Source organism: Mesoplodon densirostris, chromosome 16 (genome assembly GCF_025265405.1).
Source record: "Mesoplodon densirostris isolate mMesDen1 chromosome 16, mMesDen1 primary haplotype, whole genome shotgun sequence".
Lineage (NCBI taxonomy): Eukaryota > Metazoa > Chordata > Mammalia > Artiodactyla > Ziphiidae > Mesoplodon > Mesoplodon densirostris.
The window spans coordinates 15,892,011-15,904,938 of record NC_082676.1 but is presented as its reverse complement, the minus strand read 5'-3'; the positions used below and the strand labels follow the sequence as shown (position 1 = coordinate 15,904,938).

The window sequence follows — 12,928 nt, the reverse complement described above, 5'->3', positions numbered from 1 at the left end:
TAGGTTTTCTTTATTTTTCTCTCCCCAGACCTAATGGAATCTGGCACCCAACATGTACTTATAAAAGTTTGTTGACAAAAACCTGGTCTCTGCCATCAGGTATTTAGTTATACAATTGACCCCTGAACAAGGAAGGAGTTAGGGACAACCAACTCCTGCACAATTGAAAATCCATGTGTAACTTCACTTGGCCCTCCTTGTCCAAGGTTCTGCATCCTTGGATTCAACCAACCTTGTGTTGTGTAATACTGTATACGTATATATATATATATATTTGGCTGCACTGGTTCTCCATTGCTGCATGCAGCCTTTCTCTAGTTGTGGCAAGCGGGGGCTACTCTTCGTTGCGGTGCGCAGGCTTCTCATTGCGGTGGCTTCTCTTGTGGAGCATGGGCTCTAGGTGCGCGGGCTTCAGTAGTTGTGGCTCGCGGGCTCTAGAGCACAGGCTCAGTAGTTGTGGTGCACGGGCTTAGTTGCTCCGTGGCATGTGGGATCTTCCCAGACCAGGGCTCGAACCCATGTCGCCTGCGTTGGGAGGTGGATTCTTAACCACTGCGCCACCAGGGAAGCCCTATATATTTTAAAAAATCCGCATGGACCCATGCAGCTCAAACCCATGTTATTCAAGGGTCAACTGTAATTATTTGTGTAAACTCATAACCCAACCAGACCTTAAATATTCTGAGGGTAGGGTGGCTGTTCCACCCAAATCCCCTCAGCCCAGCATAGGCCCCATACAAGAGCAAAGAAGGAACACTCAGTGTGGTGGGAAAACCGGATGACACACACACACACACACACACACGCACGCGCGCGCACACACACTGGTTATCTACTTAACAACCTCCATTTTTACTTCCAGTCTGAATTTTGCTTGAGATTCTCCTGGCCCAGAAAATGGATCAAGATTTCTGTAAACCAATCACAATAATCTCATTCTTTTGCCAGTGATTGGGCAAGGGGTGAGCATGTGACCCTGATCGAGTGAGGAGATAGGAGGATGTGTGCTGGGTGCTTATGGGAAAGTTTTCCTTCCCTGATAAGATAGAGACACAGGACGTCAAAACAGCCTTTTTTGCTCTTTTTCTGTTGGGTTAAGGACATGGTACCTGGAGGTGTGGCAGCCATTTTGCAATTGTGAGTCAATAAGCACAAGTATGAAAAGCCAACATGCTGAATCAGGCCAGAGAGGAAAGATAAAATCGATGTGCTTGTGCCCCTGAATCAACCCTAGAACTGCTGACTTCTGGACTTCCTAGTTATAAACAAGCTATGCTGTATGGCCAGGCCACTCAAGATGGCTGTTCTCTTGCTCTCTGTACATCCCCTGCCGGACCAGGGCCTGCTGCACCTACACCCTACTCACATGACTGACCTTCCTCCGTACTTGTCCTAGGCCCCAGCTAATCATGGCTTATCAAAGGGGTCGTGAGGGGCATGCCCCTCTGCTTGTTTCCCTAGTAACTAATGAGCCCATCTGACATCAATTCCCCTATAACTGGTAATCCCCCCCACCCCCCAGCAAAGACTGCCACTATGTCCTGCCTGCTGTGAGCTGCACACAGTGGGGTGTCACTCCAGGACCTTGCTTCAGGCGTGTAAGCTCCCCCATCCATCAAACCATTGATGTCTCTGTTGCTGATTCCAGGTTCTTTCTTCAGTCTTGAAGCTAGGCAAGCACAGGCCTTGTAGGCCTGTGGGGTGCAGCCCAACAAATGCCACTGTGCCTTAAACCACCATTTAGATTGTTCTTTCTTTTTCAGTTGCTTGAGGCTGAATATATTCTAAGTGGTATACCAGACAAGTATACCTGAGGCAAGTTGTATTTTCCCCAAATGGCTGAAACAGTATTTCCAGTTCTCCATGCTCCTCCAAAACCTTGCCACTCCCCTATCAAGAGATGGAATTGGGCCTCCCTGGTGGCGCAGTGGTTGAGAGTCCGCCTGCCGATGCAGGGGATGCGGGTTCGTGCCCCGGTCTGGGAGGATCCCATATGCCGCGGAGCGGCTGGGCCTGTGAGCCATGGCCGCTGGGCCTGCGCGTCCGGAGCCTGTGCTCCGCAACGGGAGAGGCCACAACAGTGAGAGGCCCGCATACCGCAAAAAGAAAAAAAAAAAAAAAAAAAAAAAAAAAGAGATGGAATCATATGTCCACTCTCCTTGAAACTGGGTGGGTCTTTGGGGGCCCCTTCAACAGGGGAAATGACATTATGTACCTTCCAAAGCTATGCCATTGAAAGGCATTACAGCTTCCTCCTGGCTCTTTCCAGAAATATACTTTAGAACCCAGCCTTTACTCTGTGAGGAGGCTCAAGAAAAATGGAGTTGGCCCCCCCATCCCCGATCACCAAGTGGGCTCCCAGCCAACACCAACACCAATTTGTCAGCCATGTGAGTGAGCCATTTTGGACAGGGATTCATCCAAATGCTGACTGCCGCTGACTGACACCATGAAGCAGAGGAATTATGGGTATAATTCTTACTTCATAGGGTTTTTCGAGGCTTAAGTGGTAGCTTAGAATTGTGCCTGGCACATAGTAGATTCTCAGTAAATGTTTTCCTCCTGTCAGGAGAATGGCTCCATTACTCTGCTTTTAACATATGGGGTGACCCTGAAAGGTGGTTGCTTAGGTGTTAGGTTTTGTAGATGGCATATCTTTGAGAAAAGCAGGACAATTAAAAACAGTGAGAGGCTGCTTTGGGTAACTTTCTCTATGAGTAAATTAGGTGGAATCTTCCACTTTCTTAAACACTTGCTGATGGTGGTGGCAACTGAGGATTTATGAACTTCCACAGCTGTAACTGGATCTCTGAGTGGAGAGGAAGCTCTGTCTCTCATGCCCAACCAGAGGGTCCAAGTGGTTGTCCAGTTTGGTGGTGCAGGCTCTGGAATCAGATCCATCTGGATTTAAATCCCCAAACCTATACTTTTAGCTATGGGAGCTTCACCTCTCTGGCCTTACGAGAATAATAATATTACCTAACTTACAGGGTTTAAGAATATTAAATGAGTTAATTAAATGAGTAGAGTACCGCAAATGTGATAAGCAGTGTCAAATAATTAATAGATAAGATTGGAGATAACGTTACAGGCTTGATATAAGGATTAAATGAGATAATATATGAAAGCAAGTACATGGTAAGAGCTTAATAAACATTAGCTCTTTTTATGTCCTCAAACTGACTGAAAGGTAAGGCTCTTAAAAGGATGCGGCAATTTGCAGGCTGATGCTCTGTGACATCCAATGAGAGGTTATGCACGTTCCAGCCTCCACCTGGAACAAAAATTCAACCAGGAAGGAACGGTAGGAAACCACAAATACCTCCCGCGTAGGACTTGGCTGGTTAAGAATCCACAGTTCTTATCAAGCCGGTGCTTCGCAAGAAGCCTCAGTATCTCCGTCTGAGAAATGAGGGACCGGGCCCGAGGCACAGATGGGTTCTTGGTCTCGAGACCGAGTGTCTTGGGTGAACAGTGTCGCAAGAGACAAGGACGCCGTCCCGAACTTGATTGAGGAGGACTCCCCCGGGAGGAGGCTCCAATGCTCCGCAGTTCCGGGTCCGAGGCTCGGCGCTCCACGTGACTCGGGTCCACACCACATGATCCACGCCCGGACCTCGCGGCCCCGCCCCGCTCCCGCCCCGCTCCCGCCCCGCGCGCAGCTTCCGGTAGGGGCGGAAAGCGGAAGTGTGGGAGGGTCTGCGGGGCGGGATCCAGGAGGTCCCGGGGGAGGATGGAGCAGTGAGCGGGTTTGGGCGGCTGCCGGCAGCGCCATGGAGACGGTGCAGCTTAGGAACCCGCCGCGCCGGTGAGGGGCTGCTGGCCAAGAGGAAGGGGGTGGGGGGAGAGGGAAAGGCGGGAACTGGCGGAGGGGAGACACTGGTGTGCGAGCCCCCGGAGGGGACGGACCTGCGGGGCGATCCGGCTGATGGGGCACCTGCTGAATGAGGGACCTCTGGCTGGTGGGGGTCCGGCCGAGGGGGATAAACGTGGGGCTGGTTAGAGAGATCGCTTGCTGGGGGGGACATACTGGCGGAAGTGGGGGGACAGGTGGGGGGAGCAGCTGCTGAGGAACGTGGAGACAAGTTAGGGAGAGCACCTGCTGAGGGCGGGGGCCACTGGGTGAGGACTGTCCTAGAAGGGACTCACTGAGGTAGGGAGCATGCTGAAGCCAGATGAGAACCTACGAGGGGTCTGGCTAAGGAATGGGTCGGGAACAAGCAGAGAGGAGAGCTGGGCAGACCTTCTAAGGGAGGGAGCCCCACCCGAGAGGTGCAGTGGAGAGGATCTGCTGAGGGGAAAAGCTTTGCGCCTGTGGCTGAAGATATGCCAAGGCAGGTGGACGGTCTGGCAAGGGAGGCTTCGTGGAGGACAGCATGCAAGAAGATTATTTTGGTAGTGTCCCCACTCTAGGTGATGGCACCTTTCATCCCTGATATCCAGGGTCCTCCAAATTTTCCTCATACCCAACACTGGGCGGTAGAGAGGGAAATAAGAGACCATTTTCAGGACGGGCAAATTGAGGTCCAGAAGAGTTGAGACACAGTCCTGTATGTTGACTTCTTTGCTGTAGGTCTGGGTCACTGGACGTGGCCAGACTGTGCCCTTTTCAGGTCTGTGTTGTTTTATATCAGCTCTAAATCCTCTTGCTCCCTGGAAATTGTTTTAAGTCAAGATCTGGGGGGTGGCTGATCCTGAAAAGTCTAATCCCCTGAGTTGGTTGCAGTTGTATCAGTGATTTGCTCTGTGGGCACCAGGGTCTTCTCTCACGTTGCCACATCTGGAGAAAAATCGAGAGTAGAGACTGAGGTGCCAGTACAGTTCGCTTCAGTTTCACAGAGACCTCTGACTTCCTGCAGCAGAATGAGCTCTAAAGTAGGAAGTGTTCAGTGTGTGGGAATTCGGGGCAGTGGAGAGGTGAAGGGAAGGGATCGACAGCCTGGGCTGCGCCCTTGGCTTTGTTTGAAGGGCACAAACACTGCAGAAGGCAAATAGCTGGTTGGGATGGACTCAGCTCACCCTACTGTAGTGTGCTGAGTCTGAAATAAAATCATTATTGCACTCATCTAGCACTTACTGGGTGCCCGACACTATTCTCAGTGCTTTCCATGTCTCTTGTTGAACCATATGAATTTGCTGATATTTGACCATTTTTTTTTTTTTTTTTTTTGCGGTACGCGGGCCTCTCACTGCTGTGGCCTCTCCCGTTGTGGAGCACAGGCTCCGGATGCGTAGGCTCAGTGGCCATGGCTCACGGGCCCAGCCGCTCCGCGGCATGTGGGATCTTCCCGGACCGGGACACGAACCCGCGTCCCCTGCATCGGCAGGCGGACTCCCAACCACTGCGCCACCAGGGAAGCCCTGACCATTTTTGATCTATAAAAATAGAAGTTTCATATGGTTCAACTTATCGTTGACTCATTTGACTCTCACAACAATCCCATCACCTGTATCTCTATTCTACAGAGAGGTTAGTGATCAGCCAAAAGTCCCACAGAGAGGTTAGTGATCAGCCAAAAGTCCCACAGTTACTAAGTGACAGAGCTGAGATTTCTTTTTAAATTAATTAATTAATTAGTTAATTTTTGGCTGAGTTGGGTCTTTGTTGCTGCACACTGGCTTTCTTTCGTTGCGGAGAGCGGGGGCTACTCTTTGTTGCGGTGCGTGGCTTCTCGTTGCGGTAGCTTCTCTTGTTGTGGAGCACGGGCTCTAGGCGCGCGGGCTTCAGTAGTTGTGGCACACAGGCTCTAGAGCGCAGGCTCAGTAGTTGTGGCACATGGGCTTAGTTGCTCCGTGGCATCTGGGATCTTCCCAGACCAGGGCTCGAACCCGTGTCCCCTGCATTGGCAGGCAGATTCTTAACCACTGCGCCACGAGGGAAGCCCCAGAGCTGGGATTTTAATCCAAGCAGTCTGGTCCAGAGTCCATGCTCTTGGCTGATGCCTTTCTGGAAGTATCCCTGTTTCACAGGGCCTTGTGTATGTTAGCAGATATATGCCGTAGCAGCATAGATCCAATTATAAATGGACACTGGTTATAAATCCTTCTGAAACGTGTTCGTTCTTTCCCTGAGACCCTGGTTTAATTGAAAAGAGAATTAGGAATCTGCGTTTTGTTACTGCTTTTGCCTTGTGCTGTATAATCTTGGGCAAAAGAGTAAACCTTTTTGGTTTTTGACACACTCATTTCCTGGGCCTTTTGGATTTTAAAAATTTTATTGAATGTACAAGAGAAAAGCATTGCAGGGCTGAATTCTTTTTTTTTTCTTTTTCAAATTACGTATAATTTTTAATCAACATACAGGAGTACAACTCCTCTCATGAAGAGGGCAAGTACTCTGTAACACCTATAAGGTTGCTCCAAGCTTTTCTATCCTTACAGTGTGATTCTCAACCATCTTCAAGGTCACTGAGATTAAATAAGTGGAGTATTAGTAAACACTTGCTGGTCAGTATTTCAAAAAAAATTGTCCAGGAGGGCTGAGTACTTGAATGACTGGTGCTTTCCTGCTCACCATAGCTAGTGAACTGCCCGACTTGCAGCCAATTAACTTTATTATCATTTGTATCAGTTTGTTAGGCCTGCTGTGTCAGTTTCACAGACTGGGCGACTTAACAGAAATTTATTTCCTCACAGTTCTGGAGGCTAGAAGTCTGAGATCAGGCCATCAGCAGCAGCGTTGTTTTCTGTTGAGGCTTCTCTTCACGTGGTCTTCCCTCTGTAACTGTCTGTGTCCTTATCTCATTTTACGAGGACACCAGTCATGTTGGATTAGGGCCCACCCATATGACCTCATTTTTACCTTAATTACCTCTTTAAAGGCCCTATCTCTAAATACAGTCACATTCTGAGGTACTGGGTGTTAGGACTTTAACATGAATTTGAGGGGGTTGGGAGAGGGAAACACATTAATTTTATTTTCATTAAAAATTTCATCCATTTATCTTATATATTTGTTGTAACCCATAACAACTTCTGTGTGGAAAGAGGGATAGGTATATATAAATAAAATGGACCTTACAAGAGTTCTAAGGTGGGAGAAAGAAATTCGGGAATTAGCCAAACCGATGAGTAACTACTTCATAAACACCCTTATTTGTGTTTGGAAAGATACAGGTGTCTTTTCAGAGACTCAGATGGCATGTGTTTCCAAGAAGGGAAAGCAGTCCCAATGCAGGAAGTGCTCTTTGTGTTCTTGAGTTTGACATTTGTGTGTGTGATTAAGTGAATGATGATAGATTAAAGTTGACGGTTTATGTAGGAGTTTATGATTTTAAAAAGTGAGTTGCCATTAGATACAAATAGTGTGGTGGAATGCATAGAGTACATTTCTGGGATGCTGGCCGTCCACGTGGCCATCTGACTTAGGAGCGGAGCATCCCCCTGTGTTGGATCCATGGAGGCTGTGTTGGCCAGGCCTGTTGAGTTATGAGCAAGCAGTGAAACTACCTAGGACCTGGGGAAGTACAGCTGAGAAGGCTGAATCATCAGAGTTGGGCTGTTTGGTTATAGTGCTTCTTCCATGAAGACTCATGTAAAAAATAGCATTGAGTCCCTTATCAAAAGATTTTCCATAGAAATCTTATTTGTCGATAACACAGTAATACTTTTTCAGGGTGAAATTCTTTTTAGTTTTGAAACCTCACAAGGATTGCTGAGAAGGGTTTATGATTCTCATCATTGCATTCATTAATCCATTTAATGATTTAATATATGATTTAATAATTTAAAGAACATTTGTTCTTATTGACCACCTCTGGGTTCAGGCACCAGAGATAAAAAGATCCCTTAAGACTGGACCAAAACCAAACAAAAACCCCACTTAGATTGTTTTAAAGAAGTATCTGAGCACTCATATAAAGTTTGTCACGGTATTATCAGAGGCCTGCAGCTGTCTGTCATGGCAGTGGCCGTTTCCTTTGTTATGCTGTGTTCTCTGTAATAGTTGAAATAGTGAGTTTTGCTTTTTGTAAACCACGAAGTCACCACTTCAAAGGAACACATTTGATCTTCCTTTATATGAACTGTTTATAAAACTGTAATTATACTTGAGAAATGAGGTATTGTCCATTGTTCAAACAGTTATAAATTCAATGCTTCATCCCCCCTCCCCCGGGTTATGAGATGTTCATTCTAATTTCTGAGTTCATAGAAATTTCACTTCTGACATTGAAGAGGAATTTCACTTCAGTCCTTCTTGTTTTGAAACTGGGAGTTTTTGTGATGTCATTGGAATTTAATTCTTAGGACCTTTTGATTTTCAAAGGTTGGTGTGGTCGTGTTTGTTAATTTTCAAGTTATGGCAGTTACTGACTTGGAGCAGTTCTCCATTTCTCTAGTCTTTGACATTTATAAAATCCTGTTAAGATTGTCTTTTTGAGATCAGCGTTTATTGGTGGATACACTTGATGTGTTCAGGTGTGTGGGTTTTTTTTTTTTTTCCTCTTTTTTGGCTTCTTTCATGGTTTTGCCACTTTAGGAAGGTACACATTTATGTGTATGTGTATTTTTTTTGTTCAAGTCTTTTCTTGTAAAAATTGGTATTGTCCAGCTAGTTTAAACATTTTTCTTTTCAAAGAAATTTTCAGTGAACTACTTCCATATTTCACCATTTCCTGAGCTCTCCTTTCTTTGTTGTCCTTTGTAGTTTCAGGAAACCATTGTGTAGAACCCACACACGCAAATAGTCCTTAGCAAACTCCTCCTTTAAGCCTGTTAATAATTTTCAGAGGTCTCAGAGTTTTTTTTTTTAAAACGCTGCTCTTAATTTATAACCTCCCATGTTTGTCATAGTCAGAAAAATCCCAATTATCTGGAAGTCGTGAGCAGCACCTATCTTTGATTTCGGGAAATAGTCAGGTATACAACTGCCCATCAGAGAGTCTTGGTGAGACTATTTGAAACTCCCAGCTGCCTGGTAATTTTTTACTTTTGGTCACGTCTGAGTGTATACTCTCCACTTTCTGTTTCTGTGATACCTACAGAATCCACGTGTTTTGACAGAAGTACCAAAGTCTTGCTAATGGAGAGCAAGACTCTTCTGTGTCTTCCTTGGCCTCTAGTCTAAGACCATGTTTCAGTTCATAGCGAAGCTTGCATTAAACATCTTTTCTGAACAGAGAGTTATGCCATCTTAATTTGTGGAATCTCAAGATTTAAATGGATTCTGAAGGTTATAGCTAATGCTTATATCCACTCTATAACGTTTCAGCCACGTGAGGACTCATTTTCTGTTTAGATGCTCCAGTGATGGGAATCTAGGGACTTCTTAAGGCAGTCTAAACCATTTCATAACAACTTTTATTGTTAGAAAATTCTTACTCCTGTGGAACTGAAGTCAGCCTCTTGGTAGCTCTTCACCCTCTGGTCCTGATTCTGCTGATCAGGGTGGCCAAGGACATGTGTAACATGTCCATAGACCAGCCCTTCAGCTTCCCTTAAAGGTCTCTTAGCTTGCCTTTATTGTCATTTACCAGTGAAGACTTTGTAAAGAAATCCCTAAGATGCTAATTGTAAAATAAATAATGCATTTTGTATTCTAGTTGCTAGCAAGTAAAATGTATTTTATGTTTAAATTTCTTCCTCCACAGGCAGCTGAAAAAGTTAGATGAAGATAGTTTAACTAAACAACCAGAAGAAGTGTTCGATGTCTTAGAGAAACTTGGAGAAGGGTGAGTACACAGAAAATGTAGGTGGACTAGTAGGTCCCAGTCTTTTTCCTGCCCCAACACCAGAAGGATGTGAACCTTTCTTGTGGCAATAATTTGGAAAACTAAGGAAAAGAAAGGGGAATGTTGCATATCACCACTGCTCTGGGTAGTGTAGGAGATAAATTTAATGCTTGAAATGTCCTTTCCCTCTTCCCCCAATTAATTCTATAGACAGATTTAGTGATTCCTGGTCTTTTCAACACCATGGTCATCTATTGTTTTCTCTCTTGTAAAATCTGTGGTTTGCATGATTTTATCTATTTAACAGATAACAGTAATTAGTTTTTACTTCATTTAAAATTTTTTTATTAATCAGACATATTGTAATTTTCTGTTCATAGCTTCTGAGAGATATGCAATAACTTGTTTCACGAAAAAAACACTGAAGGGACTTCCCTGGCGGTCCAGTGGTTAAGGCTCCACACTTCCACTGCAGGGGGCACGAGTTCCATCCCTGGTCAGGGAACTAAGATCCTGCATGCCACGCGGAGCAGCAAAAAAAAAAAAAAAAAAAAAAAAGGAATTCAGCATTTTATCAATAGTTAATGCAGCTTTGGGAAATACAGTAAATAAGTCAAGGACTGTCACTACCTTTACATCTTTCCTAAGAGATCCAGAATTACAGATTGGGAGCCAGAGGACTTCTTGAAACACAGATTGTGAATGAATTTATTAAATACTGGTGAAATGATATTTAGTAATAGATAGTGGCCGTCATTGGCTTTCCTGATACAATAAACGTTATAGCATAAGTTTTTATACTTTTACATATATTGATACTTTTAATCTTTGTATGTTTATTTCTTTTTCTTAAGGACCAAGACATTAAAATATTAGAGACACCCTTTCTTAAGTTTTTGTTGTTCATTTTTGAATAGGTAATCAAGTCACATGATTCACAATTTTAAAAGTGTAAAAGTGTTACAATGAAAAAAATTTGCCTCCTGTCTCTATCTCTCAGCCACCCAGAAGCAACCAGTATAGCAGTTTTTTATGTGTTCTTCAGAGGTCGTTTATGCATATATAAGCAAATAAACGTGTGGGTGTGTGTTTGTGTAATTTTGTAAAATCTCTTGGGAGTACTTCTGGTTCAAGAGAAGACCTGAAATGTTAACTTATAAAAATGTCAAATTAATGTCTGTTCTTTAAAATCAGCTTTTATATACCATTAGATTATTTTGGAGTTTAGTGTTATTTATGCCTAATATAGATATGCAATGTTAAACCCAATCCTGGATTACATGGAATAGGTTTTCATGGATTACCTCCCTGTGAAAAACATTAGTCATCATCTTTTTGTAAGTTGGAAAAATGCTCTTTGGAATCAAGCAAGAAATCAAGCAGAGAAGGGAAGTAAAAGATGACACCAGCTGCGCTGCTAAAAGACAAGTACACGATGAATCTGAAACCACAAGTTGACTTGGCATTGTTAAGGTATGTGGGGGGAAAAACCCAGTCCTTCTGTGTCTCTTGCCTGCCGTTTTCGGCTCTAACTTGATATCCTTGGTATTTCCTCAAGGCAGTGAGTCAAAAGCCCTTAATCTAACCATGTTCACAGGTTATACTTAGAATAAGATCAAGAGTGGTAGGCATAGTTGATATGTATGTAACTAACTTGTTTCTTTCATTTTTAATGAAAGTATAGTACAGTTGTAAGAACATAGACTCTGAAGTCAGACATATCTGGGTTAAAACTTGCTCTACTGTTTATTAGTCATCATAAACAAGTGAGCTTGAGCAAATTGCTGAATATTTTGAAGCTTCGCAAACCTCAACTATAAAGTGGGGAATTTGTATCTCCCTCATAGGGTTATGTTGAGTGTTTCATGAGATGGGACTCAAGTACTTAGTACTGTGCTTGTCACCTAATAAGACCTCGTTAAATGGCAACTATTATTATTTTATTTTTAAATATATCAATTGAAGCATTTTTTCAGATCTTATCATGACAAATCAAAGTTAAGTCTTAAGTCTTAAAGTATATTTAGGTGTTTTTGAAGGGAGCTCTGTTTGGGTTGTTTGGTTTTGAGGAATGTCAAAAGAATACTGTAGACAGAGAGTGATCAGGAATGTAAAATAAGGAGAAACTAAGCTAATTATGATTATTTTAAATTATGTTTTAGATATATGGATGTCTTCATTAAGGACCTTGGAAATTTCCCTGTAAAGACATCACCAGAGAGAAAACAATTAAAGCTTCAGATCTTCCCATGTTATCATCATATTGTTTTTTTAAATGATACCACAAGTGCTTGGATTTCTGTCATCCCGACTGAATGAGCCTGAACAAGCTTCATTTAATGAGCAAAATCCCAAAGGAAAACCCAAACTGTGCTTCCTTCCTAAACACAAATGGCCATGCCATCCCTAAATAGTTCTGGAAAATGAATGGATTGTGAACTCTCACTGACATGGGCCTTGTGAAATGAGCTCTGGCTAAAAGATTGTATCAGATTCCCAAGGCTGCAGCTATTCTGCATTTTGAGGAAACCATGTGGATCCGTGGCAGAGCAGAGCCAAAGCTCCAGACCAGGATGGATGGACAGCACTTGGAAAGTGTTTTGAATTAGAGCCTAGTGCCTTTTTTTTTTCCTCTTATACTTAAAGTTTTACACATCGACTCATTTAAGTTTTTAATCATAGGATAATAACTAAAACATCTTGCCCATGGTTTCATAGCTAGTGAGTGGTATTAAGACTTATGCCTGGTTAATTTGGCCTCAAATACTGTATAATTTCTATGTTTCTGCATTGACCCTTGCCTTGCATAGCTTGTGGGAAGCACTTCCATCCCCACCATCTTTGTTCTCTGCCAGTTAAAATTCATTGAATCACTGTAGTTTTTGTTGTAGGGAATTAGGTCTTAAGGGACTTGCCTATAAGGGAGCATGACTGCTGAAGCCTTCTAAATCCTCTGTACTGTAAGAGTGATCTGTGGAATCATGAATCTTAATTGTTCCTATGAGCTCTTGGAGTTTTCTTGGCTGTCCAGATAGCATAGTGAGGTGTGGAGGGTGTTCTGGTCAAGACTGCTGAGTAAGTGCACATAGGAACCTCTCCATTTCAAATATATAAGAATAATAAATGAAAAAATTTTTTTAATATAAGGATACATAGCCAGCTATAGACCAGGGATAGAAAAGATAGCTGTCGTAGTAAGAGGAGAATAAAGCATGCCTTGTCCTTGTCAGGAGATTGTAGATGGGCTTCCTGTATGA

The 12,928-nt window shown here is 43.6% G+C and overlaps 1 protein-coding gene across 2 annotated transcripts in view; it reads left to right on the top strand.

Moving 5' to 3' along the window:
• Positions 1–3,716: 3,716 nt before the first annotated feature.
• STK4 (serine/threonine kinase 4) overlaps positions 3,717–12,928 on the top strand; it is a 97,409-nt gene continuing 88,197 nt past the window's right edge. For both annotated transcript variants that reach the window (XM_060120447.1, XM_060120448.1), the window contains exons 1-2: positions 3,717–3,808; positions 9,591–9,671. In XM_060120447.1, coding sequence (XP_059976430.1) covers positions 3,774–3,808; positions 9,591–9,671 — 116 coding nt within the window. In that variant the 5' untranslated portion in view covers positions 3,717–3,773. The remainder of the gene's footprint in view (positions 3,809–9,590; positions 9,672–12,928) is intronic.